This window comes from Heptranchias perlo, chromosome 8 (genome assembly GCF_035084215.1).
Source record: "Heptranchias perlo isolate sHepPer1 chromosome 8, sHepPer1.hap1, whole genome shotgun sequence".
Taxonomy (NCBI): domain Eukaryota; kingdom Metazoa; phylum Chordata; class Chondrichthyes; order Hexanchiformes; family Hexanchidae; genus Heptranchias; species Heptranchias perlo.
The window spans coordinates 4888276-4907685 of NC_090332.1; the positions used below are offsets into that span (position 1 = coordinate 4888276).

Here is a 19410-nt window from a genome sequence, read left to right on the forward strand (position 1 = left end):
ATTGCATTGTGGTTGGGAGTTATTTTCCAGAATGTTTCTGGATATCCCGTGATGACGACCGGCATTGGCCATGGGTTTGGAGCAATGGGGTTGTGAGGCTTGGCTGCTATCTCTTTAAAGGCCACTGCCTCCTCCCTGGACTGGCTCTCTGGGCCTTGAGGTGAGAGGGCAGGGTGTTAACCGACTGCGCAACACACTCTCCCACTTTGCTTCTTCCTGGAGTACTTTAACAATACAAACTCTATCATTTCCGTGTGAACTTGATTTTTTAAATTAAAAATTCACTCTCGGGGTGTGGGCATCGCTGGCAAGGCCGGCATTTATTGCCCGTCCCCTAGTTGCCTCTTGAGAAGGTGATGGTGGCGGGCCTTCTTCTTGGACCATTGGGTAGGCGCTATGATACAACTGAGTGGCTTCAGAGGTCAGTTAAGAGTCAACCCCGGTTGGTGTGGGACTGGAGTCACATGTAGGCCCAGACCGGGTAAAGACGGCAGGTTTCTTTCCCTAAAGGATGATAGTGAACCAGTTGGGTTTGTACGACAATCCGGCAGCTTCACGGTCACTTTTACAGATACCAGCTTTTCATTTCCAGATTTTAAAAAAAAACTGGATTCAAATTCTCAAACTGCCGTTGGTGGGATTTGAACTCATGTCCTCTGGATTATTAGTCACATAACCACGACACTACAATAATAAGCAACTATCTGGCACAGCGACCCAGCCATGCCGCCCTCTTGCGCCTGCGAAATGCGTGCGCTGTGATCATCAGTGTGAAACAGCTGTTACCTGTTCCATTCTGAACAGCAATGTAGCAATTGAAAGGTAGGATGCAAAAATATTTACTGATTACCTTTTGCTGCTGACTGATCTGGAAATGATTCGGTGTTTTGAAGTTCCGTTGCTTTCAAGAATCCTGACCAGTGACAGAAAAGAATTCCGGTTAAAAAGGTATCAAGGAGAACAATGAGAGAGTGCCCGGCAGGTGGCTTGAACCTGGGCTCAGACCAAGTAACGGTGGCGGCTTCTCTTCGCTGAAGGATGTAAGACAGTTGGGTTTTCTACAACAATTCAGCAACCGAGAGCCATCCTACAAATGGTCAAATTTATTGAGTTCAATTTCTTAACTTGCCGTCGTGAGACTTGAACTCCCAACGTCTTGAGGTGATTAGCTCTGCACTATAACCACTACACTACCATGTACAGTGAATCATCCCTCATCTCCTGCCAACCACCCTCCTCCAGCCACCACCCCCACAGTTGTAGAAGTAGCAAGGTCTCCAGTCCGTTCACTAACTAGGGATGCCACGTGGCAACAAAGTAAGGAAAATATTTTGACAACAGCCAGTGGATCATTAAGCAGAATGAAAATCCTCCCAGCTTCTGTGTAGTTTTTTTACCATTTTATATAACTTTTTTTTTTCTTGCCATGAAGCTGAGAGGCATTAACACTGGCTAATGTTCATAGAAATATAGAAAATAGGAGCAGGAGGAGGCCATTTAGCCCTTCGAGCCTGCTCCGCCATTCAATATGGTCATGGCTGATCCTCTATCTCAATACCATATTCCCGCTCTCTCCCCATACCCCTTGATGCCTTTTGTGTCAAGAAATCTATCTAGCTCCTTCTTAAATATATTCAGTGACTTGGCCTCCACAGCCTTCTGTGGTAGAAAATTCCACAGGTTCACCACCCTCTGAGTGAAGAAATTTCTCCTCATCTCAGTCCTAAATGTCCTACCCCATATCCTGAGACTGTGACCCCTCATTCTGGACCCCCCCTCCAGCCAGGGGAAACATCCTCCCTACATCCAGTCTGACTAGCCCTGTCAGAATTTTATATGTTTCAATGAGATCCCCTCTCATTCTTCTAAACTCGAGTGAATACAGGCCGAGTCGACCCAATCTCTCCTCATTTTCCAACTCAGGCACTCAGTGCCAGCTGTAGCGATGTCCAAGCCCCAACTTTGGAAGAACATCCCACACTGCACTAATGTAACAACGTAACTCGGTTCCAGTTAGTGCCAAATTAAGGGAAATTTTTTTCAAGAGCCCATTCCCATTAGGAACTGGATTGAATGTGCCCAAAGTATTTTCACACAGGACCAATACAGTCAATGTATAGACTTCAAAGCGAAACGATTGTGGTCTTCAACATGATGAAGGGACTAGATTCTGTTCAGGTGGTCAGGTTAATGTGATTGGATAAGGAGGACAAGACTTATTTCAATGCAAAAGAAGAAGAAAAAGAGACAGGTGAAACGCTGGGGAGCGTTTCTTTTCTCAAGGAGTCATCGACCTCTGGAACACACGGCCCAAGAAGACGCAGTGAGTATGGGTCCACCTTCAGAAGGGAGCTGGATGACTTCCTGCAAGGAGAGGGGTTGCCAACCCCTCCAGGATTGTCCTGGAGTCTCCAGGGATTATAGATTAATCTCCTGGACACTGCAGCGAGCAAACCCAGGAGAGAAAAATCACAGGGGCTATTAAAAGAAATGTACATTGTTTTCATTTTCTTTGAACACTTTTGTTTATTAGTTATAAAAATTTTGGAGATGGGGGAAAGTAGGTTGTTTGACCGGGCGGGGGAGGATGGAAGTCATATGATCAAACCTCCAGGAATACGTCCAACAAGAGCTGGCAACCTAATGCAAGGGAAAGACATCTTGAGTTACAGAAGGCAGGTGGGGCTAGCCATGATTAGAGTGATCAGTTACTGGACCATTGCTTGATCACCTTTGGGGTCGGAGAAGGAATTTCCCTAAGTTTTTCCTAAATTAGCCTCAGGATGTCCTGGCTCTGCTTTTGCCTCACCCAGGAATGTGTGTCCCTGGGGAGGGGATGGGTTAATAGCCTGTAGGTAGCAGCATGTCTGGGTGGGAGACGGGAGGGAGGTCCAGCTGGTCTTATACGAAACATATGGAAAAGGATGCTGATAAGACGTTCACCCTATCACTCTGGGTGGGCTTGAACCCAGGTTCTAGAAGCGAAGGGCCGCCGTTTCACCTCCTACTTCACCTAGTCTCGATTCAGAAGACGCTGTGCGGCATTAGTAACAAAAGCGGCGCGTGAAATTCCTCCATCACCCAGTTTAACAGACGCAGTAACCCGCAATCTTATTGGTATCGCACGGCACGATTTTGGCCATTGGTGTTGTTTACGGAGGCTCCATCTCCTCACCTGACACTTTCCACATGCACAGAGTAATTCCAGTTTTGAAAGGAATCAGTGAGCTGAAAAATAAATGGAAAAGCAGCGGGTTAGTGCACAGGCTGATCCATTAACAAAACCTCGGTGACATGGCCACGAAAACATGCATTTTGCATCCTTTGCTCAGACAAGGGATAGTGTCAAAGAAAAACATGTTGAAGCAATTAAATCATATCATCCACTTGGACTTCCTGTACAGGAAATGTTCCTATGTCCTTCTATAATATATGTTATTATGTTGGATGAGGGTTAGGTCATTTGGGGGAGGGAGAGGATAAGGGTAAGTTTCCACTTGTGGGGGAGTCCAAAACTAGGGGCCATAAATATAAGACAGTCATTAATATATCCAATAGGGAATTCAGGAGAAACTTCTTTATCCAGAGAGTGGTTCGAATGTGGAACTCGCTACCACATGGAGTAGTTGAGGTGAATAGCGTAGATGCATTTAAGGGGAAGCTAGATAAACACACGAGGGAGAAAGGAATAGAAGGATGTGCTGATAGGGTGAGATGAAGTAGGGTGGGAGGAGACTCGAGTGGAGCATAAACACCGGCATAGGACCAGTTGGGCCGAATGGCCTGTTTCTGTGCTGTAAATTCCAGGTAATTCTATGTAATAAAGGGTTGAAAGAGGAGAAACAGTCAGTCCCCCACCAGCAGGTTGGCCAAGCAGTGTGAGGTGATACATTTTGATTAAAAAAACAGTAGTAATTATACTTTGAATGGGAGTAGGCTCGGTGCTGTGGAAGAGAAGAGGGATTTGGGGGTCCAGGTTCAAAGGACATTAAAGGCAGCACCTCAAGTTGACATGGATGTAAAAAAAAAGCTAATGAAATTCTAGGTTTTATCACGAGGTATAGAATATCAAAGCTAAGAGGTAATGGTGTGCCTCTATAAAACCTTAGCAATCCTCAGCTAGAGTACAGTGCAATGTATACAATGTGTGCAGTATTGGACCCCACACTATAGAGATATTTAGGGAGAGTACAGCACAGATTCATTAAGATTCTGCCTGATATGAGGAAACACAGATATGAAGCAAGACTTGGAAAAATTGGTTTTTTTTTTAGTTAGAACAATGAAGATTATGGTGCGATATGATAGAAGTGTTTAAAATGGTGAAAGGAGGACGGGGTAGATAGAAACAGACAGTTTCCAGTGGTTGAAGGGCCTAGAACGAGGGGCCATAGGTACAAGATTAAATGCAAGAGATTTAGAACAAGCCTCATGAGTGTCTGAAACTCAGCCCTACCTCCTGCACCCAGAAGCAGAATCAATGTAGCCTGTAGAATGAGTTGGTTCGCGAGGGATATGGCAGATGGAGGGATGTTATTTTTTTTTTACTTACAAATTTTCTCCCATTCCCCCTCCTCTGACTCACTGTGATTCTTTAAGCATCGAAGCCCAAGTGCGTCAATTGAGACAAGGAGTGTTGGCAGGCAAATCAACCGCAGGGAGACTCAAAGCCAAGGCTGATCTTGACTTCATAGAATGATACAGCTGAGGTTTCAGTAATGGTCTCTGGAAGTGGGAGCCCTAATGAATTCTCCCCTTCCTAACCTAGGGTTGAAGAGACCAACTGCATCGCCTTTACTGCCATCCCAGCTGAAACCAGTTGGCCCAGCACAGAGTGGGACCCTCCTGGTCTCTACAGTATACTTGCTCTCTGTCTTGACCAACTGATGTGGAGATGCCGGTGATGGACTGGGGTTGACAATTGTAAACAATTGACCAACTGAGTGATGGATGGATGGGGGTGGGGGGGGAGGGGTTGGGAGGTGGTGGGGGGAGGGGTTGGGAAGTGGAGGGGGAGGCCTTGTAGATAAGGGTATTTCTGAGATTATAGGCACACAGGAGTAGGTCAGTAATATTGCACAAGAGCCGAAAAGGACAGGAAGCAAGGGAAGAGCAATCTGGAATGACCTACCCACGTAAATACTAGTTGCTCCAGCTCACCAGTACCCATATTCCCATTGGCCATGTCGTAAACCACAAACTGCGTCCTGTAGAAGACTCCCCCTGTGCGGTGAGAACAGTGCAGAGTTACAACACAATTTACCCACTCAAATCACAAGCAGGCAAGAGTTCCTCTCCGTCACTGAGCGTCGGTCACGATGGACGTTCATTGAGAACCTGTTTACAATCTCACTGGAGACGGTGACCAGAGGAAATCTTTGTACGGACGCACTTACACTGTTGCTGCACAAAGTGCGCAGAGGGATTCTGTCCGCTCTCCCCCAAAAGCCGTTCGGAAAAGTGGCACCCCAGGCGACATCCAGCTGTGGACAGAGCACGTTTCCCCAGCACAAGCCCCCCAAACCTCCACCGGCCGGAAGAAAGTTGCGAAGGTCGCGGTGATACGTTGTCCACCTACGAGCTGGCACGCCACTCGGCGCGAGCTTATCCCAGCTCTGGGTGAGGCTTAACTCTCTCCGCCACCCCCCCCCCCCCCCCCCCCGCCCATCCCACCACCCCCGGCCTGGGAGAGCTAGAACCCTGTGAATTCAGTGGCACTCCGCTTCACTGCCAACACTCAACGGTATTAAGAAACCCTGTGATTTTATTTGGAGGCTTTATGTTGTCGGCTCTTGAGCGCAAAAGAGGAGGGAACTGATTTAAAGTCATCGCAGCCTGAAAACAAGCACTGGAGGGAGGTAACAATAGCAAATTCACCTCAGTCTCTCTCTCCAAAGGGGAAGTAAAAGTCTAAAAAACGCATTTGCTAAGAGCCCAGATGAATGGGACAACCTGCTTGCTGTGGGATTACTGGGTAACTTTTATAATTGAGCTCTCCCGGCGCAGGGCTTCGCACAATGGGAGCGCTTCATCGGGAATTTGGAGTTTGGAGGTCAGCACGCCCAACTCGTGACCCCAGTGACTTTCCGTCCATTAGGACTAATGCTGAGATGTCCGGCTTGCTCCCAGGTTTCTGCCAACACTCCCTTGGCCAGACGCTAGAAGCCATGAAGGGCCAACCAGGGCCTGACCGCATAACCGTATAAAAAATCAGTATTGTTCCATTACCCAGTGTGTTAGAATTCACATTTGATCTAAACTTATCAATACATTGTTGTGCGTTTATAATTCTCTTACGCAGTACCATTTTGTATTACACAAAAATGTGTAATCATAAAATTAGTCAAATCGCTACATACTAACGAGCCATTTAAGTGCCGAGTGTGCAGACTTCATTGAATGACCTGTAAAGGCAGGCTCAGGGGTAGGAAGGGGACAGAGGGGGCAGTGCCCACCTCTGCCCAGTGCCGTGCCTCACATGTATTCCAAATATCGGATAAATTAAATGACATGCGTTGACTGGACCTGCTTTGTTCATTGCCCATGCCGTTTGGAAAGATCCTGGCTCCTGGTCAGTGTCAAAAACACAAAAGGCCAACAACGAGTGCCAGATGTGGGCCAAGTAACAGCTGTGAACGAGGGAGGGAGTCCGCACAGTCCTCACTAGATGGCGTCCTTCACTTTGGGTGCTGTGGTTAGTCCCAAGCAGAGCTGTGTGTTAGTCTAACAGGTTGTGGTCGTTTGCTAGGAGGAGACTCTCAGTGAAAAGCAAGCACAGACCGACACGGAATTAACCCTTTGAGGATACAGCGAAAGCAATTGGTGCCAGAATTCAAACCAATCACTTGCGGTACAATTTCTCCAACAATATTCCTCGTTAGAATTCTTTATTAACCACGTTTCTTCATTCACTCTGTTCAATCAGCGAAAGTGCACTATTTCTGTGGAGTCAAAATGCTCCCAATGGACTCAAAGGGTTAATATGCTAAGTGCTGAACAAAGTGAGCATCAATTTAAGGTCTGAAACCCAGGCTTTTGTGAACTCGACCAGCTTGGGAAGCCTTTAACCCAAAATTGAGCTTTGCTCGTTATCGAGAGGGCAAACAGTTTCTGTGGTATTTAACTCGGTAAACTCCCTCGCTTCCATCTCATCACAGAGCAGGCCAGAACAATCTTTAGCTACGGTCAAGCAAAAGTATACAAAATTCTTCCTTCACTTCAGGTGGAGCTAATCACACCCCCGCCAGATTTATAAACCAAAATAGTCACAACTACAATCAGCGGGTGAAGTTCCTCCTTTAATGAAAAATGAAAGTTTTTGCCATAATCAATAAACCGATAACAAAACTGCAAAATAACAAATTGTGTGGCTTGTCAGAAAAAAGCAGGTTGTTAGTCATTGAAAGAGGAATTTCACCGTTGTGATTTAGAAAGTGCAACAGCACCTTTTACTGGAAGAAAGTGGTAATAGAATAACTTTTTTTTTGGTGTAGAGTAATGCCCCTCTCCCGATATCTGTCCCTTAAAGGGGAGTGAATACTTGCATATTTTTGCTTGTTTGGTTTTACTTTCTACGCACGTTTAACGAGAACGCCATTTAATCATTGCTGCTAACACTACTTGGCGGGCCTTCTTGCAAAGTTGGGGTGATCTACAACAGTCAAGCTTCAATGGTGCAATCAGTCATCCCCTCACATCATACACCTGTGTTATCAGCTACATCCACATGTTCAGCTCAACTGCTTCCAACAGCCAGCATCAACACCGGTGAGGCAACTACTGGCTAGTGATTTGTGGTGACGGTTTGCGCTACAGATTTCTACAGATTCTCTTAAGACATACAGTTGGCGACCATAACTCCACACAAGCAGCCCGTCCCGTCAACCTCTTCACAGAGACAGGGCACGGAGGCTTGGCCAATGGCGGCAGGAGGCTTCCCGCTCTCCAAGCTGGTGGAGGAGGCCACGTTGAGTCCATGAACATCACGCGAGGGAACTGGAGGAGGTGCCACTCTGGTTGATGAAAACAAGGGCTGAAGACTTGATGGATGTGTGGTGGGGGGCTGAGATGACTGCAGCGGCAGGTCGAGGAGGGTGTTAGTCCCTGTGCTGGTGACGATGCCCCAGGTTGATTGAGGAGGAGGTGCATTAATGGAGAAAGCCGTGGAGGAATCCATTGGTAATGTGGGCACCAGTATTACTTCTTGAATCGCAGCACTTGGCTGAGGAGTTCCTATGAGTGTTGAGGTGAACCCTCCTGACATTCCTGCACTTACTTGAGGCGAAATACTGAATGGGATTGACTGCAACCCCTGATTATCCTTGTGTGGCTCTTCAGTATAATGGTTTCTGTCAAACTGTTCTGGTTTGGGATGCTGCAATGTTCTTGCATGTTTTTGACTTGTTAAAGTTATGTTTAAAACTATAGCCTGGGGGTCGTTTGGTGGTTGCACAAAGCTATTGACTGATGTGCGTTCAGGCTGTGCCCCTGTAAAAATGCCATCTGAATTCACAAGTTGAGGGCTCTTTGTTAGTGATGGGGTGTGTGTAGTGAGCAACCCCCACTGTGCTTCCAAATGCACAGGTATCGAAGTCACTGCCACGAGGTCTTTTGACCTTTCCAGTACAGAATTTGAAAATGCTTCCCACTTCAATCCAGGACTGCCAGCAGTGTATGCCACCAGGCTGCCTGTTCTATCTGGAATGAAACCCAACAATGAATTCCACACAGTGTCCGCAGAGACCTTGGTCAGCTGGTTCTCAAGTTGAACTTTCTTTTCGCTTTGTATGGCGGGAGTCACAGATTTCTCTTGGGTATGTGAGCCAGGTGCCACAGTTGAACTGTTATTGGCTTGAGAAATAATTTCCCGATGGTTCTGGAATCCTTCTGGAACTGTCAGTAGAAAACTAGGAAAATCTGCCCCATTCATAGATCCATGAGATGAATTTGGTATCAAGGTTGGAATTTGTTCCATTTCAGAAGGATCGCCAAGAGACAGGGAAGTTGCATTTTCATTTCTTGCACTTGCGTAGGCATCTGAAGACACAGACTGGAGGAGCATGTCCGTGACCTCTGGGATCCATTCCAAGGGTACAGTCCATGTGCTCCCAACATTTACGGTTGGAGCCTCCAGCGAAGACATGAGGTTATCAGCTACTGCCGAGGAATCATTCTTCGAGTGAAGAGTATCGGAGGTTAAGTCGGATGAGATGTGCAAGGGCACAAGTGAACCACCGTTGTCCTTGGTCACTGATTCAGTCCCATTTGGAGCCAATGTCTTCCATTTGCTTTCTGTCACAAAAGATGCGCGTTGATAGCTTTGTGTCATGTGTGGTGTGATATCAGTCAGTGAGACCTGGTAATGGTGTTTGTCAGTCAACTTCTTACTTACAGGAAGGTGAGGGATGGTTGCTCTTGATTGTGTCGCTTTTGCAGACAGCCTCCACTGACTATCTATACTCATTGAAGACACTTTTAAAGGAGCGAAATGGCTTGCTTTTGCCAGTGGTGATTCGGAGACTCTCCTCGCTGCTGATGCTCTATTCATCTTGATGTGCGTTTGTGTACCAGGTTGTAACACTATAGCATTAACGTTAGCTGATTGCACAGTACCTGAAATGGAGGGATGGGCGTGGAAGTCAAGAGGTCTCTGACTCACTGACGATGTCTCTGTGACTCTGTGGAAATGTGTGACACCTTCGCTGAGTTCTGATGTAGAAGGTGTCAGAGAATTTCCCCAGAAATTGTCTGGAGTGGAAGGAACATTTACCACATCTGATGCTGGAGGGGCTGAAGAAACACGGGTCAAAGTATCAGGTTGGTTCAAATTACTGTGCGACTTAGCTGAAGTATCCAGAGAGTCCATGTGTGTACTTTGCGCTAAAACAGAGATGCCATCTCCTTGCCCTCTTACTGACATTTGTCCTGGAAACAGTGTAAAGTCTTCAGATTGATTTTCTAACTCTTCAGTACTGATGAACAACCTTTGTGTTGTTGCAACAGAATCTTTGCCAAAGTGGTTTGTTAAGTGGAGCGAGTCTGTCGCACGTGTCAGTCGGGTGACAGTAAAACTGCGCTCATCCCTTCCAACAGCTGTACTTGATATGATAGACTTTGCGTCATCAGAAGCAACTCGTTCTGGAGCAAGGAATGAAGGTGGCCAGCTGGACAAGACATTGCTGTTGTCCTTTGGCAAGGCAGTGCTTGAAGATTGAATATCAAAATGGTATGTGTGGAATGTAAGTTCATGGGGGTCTAGAGAAGATTCAATATTGTCATAAAGAGATGGTGCTGTAGTCTCAGTGTTGAGCTGATCCCTCAGAAGCATATTTGATGTGTTTAATGGATTCCCCATCTGGTTAGAACTACCGGTGGCCATCCAGAGTGAACCATATAATAGATGCCCGTGAGATACAACAGTTGTTTGCACACTTACTTTGTGTACTGACACTGTTGGAGTGGGCCTAATTGTTGGGTACAACACTAAAGATGGTGTTTGGGGCTGTATCTCCACTGTATTTAGCAGACCAGAGGACCTGCGACTAATCACATGTTGACTTGATGATCGTGCAGAAGGAATGCTTTGCTCCAAACTGTAAAAAGTTCCAAATCCAGCATCACCTACTTCTTCAGTCAGTACGTCTTGGCTTTCAAGAAGAATGGAGGACATCTCAAAACTGGAGTCAAGCTCACCGTCCTCGGTTACGTTATGAGTCGAACTCTCGCCAGAAACCTTCATGTCCCAGGATTGGTTCACTGGCTTCTTTAACCGGGTGCTGAGTTCAGAAACCAATTGAGAGGCACCTCCTTCTTTGTTTGACTCACTGCCATCCCCAGCATTGGTGAGAAAGGGATTTAGAGGAAAACGCTCTTTTGCGACACCCGTCTCACTCATGTTGCTGGTCGCCCTCTTCAACGGCTTTGAATCCTCTGTGGTACCGCGTGGCTTCTTGGTGATGGCTTTGGTGAAGACGATAGAGGCACTGTGCGTGTTAAGTCTCCCTGGTTTCGAAGCACTGGCCATTTGGTTTCCATTGTTAGGCCTGGGTCTCAGTGGGTACCTCAAAGGCGTGGAGATGATACCCAGTGGGTTCCTGGGGCTTCTCATTCTCTGCTCTGTTCGCGAGGTAGAACGTTGCCGAGATATATTTAACAGTCCGCGTTTTGCTCGGATGACAGCTGGGACAAGAACCTGGAACCGCTGCAAATCTGTATCATTAAAGCTTCCAGTTGTTAGTAGGCAAATCATCCTGTCATTAACTCACCAAGTCAACCTATAGCAAATCCGGTTCTTAGCGGTAACGATCAACAGCAGTTCAATGTTTCTCGGGAGACCCCTGAATGAGTTACGTCTACATTTATCCAGAATCTCCCTTCCAATGTATCAGGCAGGTTATCAAGCCAATGGCTGAACTGTTCAGATGAGGTTTGATGCTGAGTCTGTGCTAAGCCGGGGGCGGGGAGAGGGTGGTAAGGGGGGAGTTACAAACAGAAAATGGTTGAGCGTTTCCTGCTCCTGATTGTTGTCCAGTGACACCCTTCTGGAAAGGTGTGCGTGTGGGCATCAGGCGATAACAGGGTCAGGCTCAGAGGGACATTAGGAACAGGAGTAGGCCATTCAGCCCCTTGAGGCTGTTCCGCCGTTCAATGAGATCGTGGCTGATCCGGTACCTCAACTCCAGGCTCAGCTGTGATGTAGCCCACAGTCAAATAGCCTGCCAACATTCACTATCGAGGCTCTCACACCAGATTAATGCCAACTTGGAAGAGGCACTGCAGGATACCTCAGCACCCACGCCAACAAGGAGTCAAAACCCTCATGAAGGACGGGAGGAGAAATAAAAATCGGCCAACCTATTTTTTTCCCCCACTCTTCATCTTTCCATTTCATTGCAATTATTGGATTAATTTGTACAGCAAATTTATGATAGCATTACATCAAGCACAGCAATTAAGCTGTTGTTGACTATCAAATCACACGTTAATCTGTGTTTATTTATACCTATTCAACAGGTGGCTCGGGAGTTTCTGGCTAATTAAATGAGAAGCAATGGGTGCCCTGGGCATCAACAACACGTGGGACAACATTCAGTTTCTATTTATACTCTACCCATACCGATGCTCCGTTACCTGTTCAACGTACCGAACCGCAAAACGGGCTGCTGACACGCCACCCATCCTGACTTACGCTCGTCAATCTGATCACAGCGGAGACAGTCTCCCATGCTTCTTTGCACAGGGAGAAGCATTTTCTAATAATTATAGAGCGGTTTGAACCCAGGGATTATTCGATGCTCGGGTCTAAAATGGTACCCATCATCACCCCGTGGCACAAATTTCCTGGGTTAGCATTCCTGGGAGGGACTTTGTGCGATAAAACGGGCGATAGAGAATCAGCAGCCCGTTTCACATCTCTCCCGGTTTTTATTTCCATTTGAAGTCAACGGATGGGGACAGATGTTAAACAGGGCAGCCGACTCGCTATCACCCGTTTTTACACTATCGCGCACAAAGTTTAAGTGACTCCCACCCCTGGTGTGTAGCTTTGCGCGACAACAGCACAGTCTGGAAATTCAGGTGCGGCCCAATGACTTCCCATTCATAGACACGAATGAACGGGAGGTCAGGTAGCCGGGAATCGGGTATGCTGATCTCTGCGCCTCGAATTCCCAATCTGCACTCCTACTGCTCCGAGAGCACTAACTCATACAGTTTACCCCAGAGCCCCAGGCCCAGGTGAAACCACTCCTTGGACCTTCTGGAGAACGCCACCTTTGTCCGCTTTGGAGAGCTGGCACCATCGTAACAGCGTGGGTGTCGGGTACAACTTGGTTAATGCTAGATTCAGCTTGCAGGCACAGTAAGTGGACTTTGTGGTTCATGTAGGACATGTGCCCATATTCACCGCAATGCAGCGGGTGATTATTTCTGGGATGCTCTCTCAGTACGGGTACGGAATAAGATTCAAATGCCATACTTTGCTCAGACAAAAGGCGGCACAGTACTTTATGTTCAAGGCGAAAATGACAAAGAGCAATTATCGCACAGTCTTCAGTTCCTACCACACCTCTCGACTGCTCCCGAGTTAATTGGAGAGTCCCAGATTTCGGGTTAATTTCAATACCGGCCTGACTTTGGAGTGGCATTCCTGAATTTTAAGATGTTCCTAGGTCTATAGTAATTTACAAAGTTTCCTTATGGAGTTAACAGGAGTTGGGGGGATAAAGGGAGTCTGACATCTGCACAATGCGTTCTCTTTTCGTAAAATAGCAAACAAAGGAACTTCATAGAATTAAATAGAATTTAAAGCACAGAAACAGGCCATTCGGCTCAACTGGTCTTTGCCGGTGTTTATGCTCCTCATGAGCCTCCTCTCACCCTACTTCATCTAAGCCTATCAGCATATCCTTCTATTCCTTTCTCCCTCTACTTATCTAGTTTCCCCTTAACTGCACTTGTAAGCTAAAACTATGCAGTGTGATTTCCCTTATGCGCGAGGCATAAGCCAAATACCATGAAAGCAGAAACACCTGTTGATTCATCTGAAGTGGAAGAAAAACAAATTAAGCTCATTCCAGACTGAAATTCCTTTGATTGATATTTTGGATTTGTAAAAACTTGTAAATAATAACACAGAAAAATGAAAATATAAAGGGTATTTGGATATTCATGGCACTGCACATAAACGTTGATTCCAAGCTCACAGCAGGGAGTGTCAATCATTGGGGGCACAGCTCAGAGATTCGGGGACACAATCCTGTAACCCTGGGGCTGAATTTCTTCAGGGTGGGGGGAGGTTCTCTTGATTGGACACTGCGACTTCGGCGGAAACCCCGTTTACTCGCGGTAGGCTCACGCACGAGGTATGGTCACTTGGGTGAGGTGCTGGAGGACGACCAACGCACATGGGTCAGTACCTCAACAGGAGACAGGGTCTTCAGGAAAGGAGTGGAGAAAATGGGGATTGGTGGGGGGGGGGGTTGCGGGAAGAGATCTGTTTTGGGGTATCTTTCATTTAACACCTGTTTAGTGGAACAATCAGGAAGAGCCACTTGAAATGCTTGGGCAAGTATCACCATTCATGGAGGATCCAAAACTATTTCACCAGACATCAGTAGAAAAGGAGTGTAAAGCCTTCTAAGACTCTCAGAAGAATGCCCCACCCAGACGCATGCTGGAAGTAGCTCATCGAATAACCATGTGCTGCACAAGCTGCATCAGGGCACAAAGTGGTCGCATTCAGGACCCATCATTTGCTGCCCCTTTGAAGATGTTCAGAAGTGTCTCAATTAAGGAAGGTGGCAGTGGAGTTGACGGCCCTCCACTGTCATGTCAGCTAAGACCACCAGTGCTACTGCAACCTGAGCTGGCCCCGCCACCACCCATGCTCCTGTACCCATACCACCACCACCCATGTTCCAGTACCCATATCACCACCACCCATGCTCCTGTACCCATACCACCACCACCCATGTTCCTGTATCCATACCACCACCACCACCCATGCTCCTGTGCCCATACCACCACCACCCATGCAACTGTCAGCCTTGGCACCATCACTACCACCAATGTAGTCTAATAGTGTTTCTATACCGTAAGACTATTTTTTTTTGCAGGGCACATACCACCTGTTTAAAGGGGCAAATGTTTGGTGTAAAGTGTTAGGGAAATTATTTTTTTTTCCTTTTGGTTCAGGATTGGGAGAAGCGCCACCTCATGGGATTCACTGCTTTCAACCCATTCACCTTAAGTGACAGGACGAGGGTTATTTTTGATTCATTTTAAGTCACTGCATCATGAAAGATTTGCAAAACATTCTTTTTTTCTGTGGTGAGAACATTGCCCCTTTAAATGTGTGTTCATGCTCCAATTTAAAGCAAAGCAATACCTCCCCCACCCTCTCTCCTCCTCAAAGCTTCCTTTGGATTAGTAACATCATTCCCACAGCGCCATTACTACTCCACCCACTTATACCCTCACTACTGAACAGCTTTACGACAATGTACCCATCCTTACCCTACCTTCACTGTTTGAGCAATTACAATTGCTGTTTTGGACGAGCGTAGAGGTTTGAAGGCCTGAGTAATGTAAAACACAGCAGTCAAGCACTCATTCTTTAGAATCAAACGCCATCAGCCATTCTTCTTTGGTTAGCCAGCCATCTGACTCACGCAGAAATCTGTCACCAAAGAGTCCCTGAGCCAAACTATTGAGAAGTCAACACGTGTAGAGCATTTGTTCGCCCAACATGGAGTGCACACTCTCTGCTCAAAGGGGATCTCAAACGACCCAAGTTCTTCAGAGGACTTAAGAACAGGTTGGCCGCAGATAAGGCAAAGGAACCCTCCCCCACCCCCCCCTCCCACCCTGCCCAGGTGTGCGCAATGTTACTGCTGGAGTTCAATCACATAGTTTACCAGCACAGAGCATTGGGAAGTATCCCATTGCTAATCTGGCTAGGACCACACGATGCATTAGGGTGTTGGTTACCTGGAAATGAGCGGAGAGAATCCCAGCCCCTCCAGTGACAGGTTTGCTTCTCCGGGTCCCATTAATAAGCCAGGCTGGATGGTCAATCATCAACCGTGCCCTGGAGCACTCGGGTATCGGACTGGCAAGTCTGCCGCAGAGGGCTGAGTCAGCGCCAATCTTCCATTGTCAGCCATGTCACCTTGGAGCCAACTCAACCCCTAAGAGTCTCTGCTCCTTTCCCCCCTTCCACGGAAGATAGTTACTAATTGGCCCGAGGCACGGTGTCAGTCAAGTAGGCTCCGTTAGTGTCAGCTGTGGCTCAGTGGGTAGCACTCTTGCCTTGAAGTCAGAAGGGTGTGGGTTGATAGTCCCACTCCAGAGACTGACACATCAGTGCAGTACTGAGGGAATGCTGCACTGTGGGAGGTGCCGTCCTTCAGATGCGACATTAAACCACGGCCCTGTCTACCCTCTCAGGTGGACATAAAAGATCCCACAGCCACTATTTCAAAGAAGAGCAGAGGAGTTCTCCCTAGTATCCTGGCCAATATTTAACCCTCAACCAACACCTAAAAACAGATTACCTGGTCATTATCTGTGTGACCTCACTGTGTGCAAATTGGCTGCTGCGTTTCCCTACATTACAACAGTAACTAAACTTCAAAAGTACTTCATTGGCTGTAAAGCGGTTTGGGACATCCCAAGGTTGTGAAAGGTGCCATATAAATGCAAGTTCTTTCTTTTCCATTGTGCAAGAGAGACAACAGGCACCTGAAAGGATAAAAGCAAACCACAGAGAAGGCTGGAAATGAACAACAGATTGCTCAGCGTAGGGAAGAGAAAGTTCGGTTGATGTTTCAGTTGGGACTCTTCTTCAGAACAAATATGGTCAAGGCTGGAGAAGCACCTTTATAGAACAAAGAGGGGAGCAGAGAACAATGGGTAGAGGTCAAGAGTTCAGATCAGCTAATTATGTCTACAAAGAGGTAGTAAATGGGTTTAATAGTCTCTGGTGGTTAGTCCCTGTTGTTCAACCCTGTTTGTTTTTGTCAATCCTGTAATCATGGTATCATAGTAGATACAGTACACAAGGAGACCATTCAGCCCATTGTGCCCGTGCTGGCTCTTTGAAACAGCTATCCAATTAGTCCCATTCCCCTGCTCTTTCCCCCTAGCCCTGTAAATTCTTTCCCTTCAAGTATTTATCTAATTCCCTTTTGAAAGTAACGTTCGAATCTGCTTCCACCGCCCTTTCAGGCAGCGCATTCCAGATCATTACAACTCGCTGCGTTAAAAAAAATGTTTCCTCATGTCGCCTCTGGCTCTTTTGCCGATCACCTTAAATCTGACCCTTCTGCCACTGGAAACAGTTTCTCCTTAATTTACTCCATCAAAACCGTTCATGATTTTGAACTATGTTCTAATTTTGAATTGGATTTAGGGTACATTGTAATCCAAGATTGAAAAAGGAATAACTTTAGTAAGGTTTGAGGCAACTCTTTATTCAGCAGCTCACTCTCTGCTTGCAAATTCCCTCTTTCAGCCTTTTGGTTAATGCAGTCTGGATCTAACTGGTGGCTTACTGATAAATCATCAGACACTGATGGTTAAGGGAACATTCTTAAATTACATACTCAAATTGATATGAAACACATCTATAAATGCACGTACTTGATCATTACAAGTCCTATCAAAGGCACTTTCCAAGCTTGACTGTGCCGGTCCTGATGAGGGGTCAGAGCTGAAACATTAACCTGCTGAGCATTATCCAGCGTTTCTTTTTTCAATTTCAGCTTTCCCACATCGGTGACTGTGTTGCTTGCTGTGCGCAAATTGACTGCTACATTTCCTACAGTGACTACACTTCAAAAGTATTTCATTGGCTGTAAAGCGCTTTGGGATGTCCTGAGGTTGTGAAAGGCGCTATATAAATGCAAGTTCTTTCTTACTTTTGCATGACTGGGACGCAGTGTGAGACTCACGATATCTGACTTGAGGCTGCCAAGTGGCCAGTGTCTCCTGAATCTTATATTTACTCACATGTATGCATTTACACTCATTAAAGGTTCAAATATCCAGCAACTTACTCGACTCTGTGGGTTCTCTGGGTCCTTGTGTTGTGACTTCAGTGAATGGAGGATTTGTGCCTTTGTGACGTAAGCAAATGCAAGATATTGATCACATGGCTAATAACATTTTTTTTTAAAACTGTATATTTCTCACTAATTCTCAGACCTGTTCAGCGACGGAGGGAAAATCTCAGTGTGGGTCTTCATTGCCAGGATTACAGTGCACGGCTCCCTTGTGAATATGATATTTGTTCAATGACAGATATTCCGGTATCAATGACTTGAAGGGAAAAAATTTCCAGGGCTATGGAGAAAGAGCCGGGGAGTCGGACTAATCGGATAGCTCTTCCAAAGAGCCGGCACAGGCACGATGGGCCGAATGGCCTCCTCCTTGGTGCTGGACCTACTATGAATTAACGTGGTCCTCCGTGCACTGCCAATGGTGCATGCACTGTTTAACAGTTGCTGACTTGTGAAACAGCCCGATTTTGATCTTTGACCCATCAAGTGTATGATCTCGCACACTGCCGCACATTGTGGGAACAACACAGGAGGGAAGCATGACACAGTCCGCAGGACAATCCATAAACCGCCTGATTAACAAAAGTACATAAATCACCTAATTAACAAAAATAAAAACGGAAACGCCAACTCTGATTCCACGTAGTGCTTGCGATTCTTTTTTTATTAGGGTCAGCCAGGGGGGGTCCAATATGCAGGAAAACCTATCAACCATTTTAAAGAGTGTCCAAAGCCTTAGACTGAGATGTCCCGATGTGTAGGATTTCCGTTTACCTGTAACAGAGTTCGCTTTCTCTCACTGTAGGGGACACACCCCGCTTACTTATATCCAGTGAGGCGGAGGCTGACAGTGCTTATGTATTCCTAAATCGATGCAGGAGATACTCCTGGGATTTAACCAGTTAAAGCCATTCAGCTTACCAGAGCTGGTTGTCCAGCTGCGACCTACTGTACCCACTGGTGCACTGGTTCGGAGCCAAGTGGGAAGAGCCCTTCCCTTCGTTCTGCCTCAGAGTACTCAGCAAAAGAATCGTTCATGCCAGTGGTACTGCTGTAAAGAGTTAAAGGCTTCCTAAATTTGATCTGTCCCTCTGTCCCGAAAAGGCCCGCGGTTTCACTAGTGGGGAGCTTTGTGTATGCTGGAACCCTGGAGCTTCCTACCTAACAGCACTGTCGGAGTACCATCACCACATAGGGTTTGTATTGTAATATATTGTATGGCACGTCTTCTAATATACACTATATTTAATATATTGTATACTGTCTTATGCTATACACTATGTATAATATACAATGCGCCATGTCTTCTAATATGCACTATATAATAAATTGAACATATCTTCTAATACATACTACATAATATATTATATACCAAGTCTTATACACAATAATTATGTGCTCTACATCTTATATACATTATACACAATGTACTCTTCATCGTCTCTTATAATATACACTGTATTGTACGCCCCATCTTCTAATATATACTATATAATATACTATACACCAGGTCTTATAATATACTGTATGCCACAGCTTTTAATATACACTGTCTCTTAATATAGGCGACATACAATATACTATGTACACTACATATAGTATACTTAACACTACAACTTACAATATGAACTAGATATATTAGACCGGATATCACATCTTAAATATACTATACAGGTATCAGAAGGAACTTTACAGAAAGGGTGAAAAATGTCAAGGAATCATCTACAGGCAGGATAATAGAAACACCGACATTAAGGATGTCCTAAACCCAGCTGGATGCTCGTCTGAGTGAATTAGATTACCAGAGGGATGAGCTTTGATGGGCTGAATGGCCTGTTCTCATCCTTGA

The 19410-nt window shown here is 46.1% G+C and overlaps 1 protein-coding gene across 7 annotated transcripts in view; it reads right to left on the reverse strand.

Annotated features, from left to right (window-relative positions):
- The window catches only part of adgrg6 (adhesion G protein-coupled receptor G6), a 105435-nt gene that overhangs the window by 41377 nt on the left and 44648 nt on the right, over positions 1-19410 (reverse strand). For 5 of the 7 annotated variants that reach the window (XM_067988557.1, XM_067988552.1, XM_067988554.1 and 2 more), the window contains 5 exons: positions 17559-17618; positions 15021-15077; positions 5132-5223; positions 3176-3228; positions 851-913 (listed from right to left, as the gene is read on the reverse strand). In XM_067988557.1, the coding sequence (XP_067844658.1) occupies positions 851-913; positions 3176-3228; positions 5132-5223; positions 15021-15077; positions 17559-17618 (325 nt within the window). The remainder of the gene's footprint in view (positions 1-850; positions 914-3175; positions 3229-5131; positions 5224-15020; positions 15078-17558; positions 17619-19410) is intronic. The other 2 variants (XM_067988553.1, XM_067988556.1) reach the window with 2 other exon arrangements.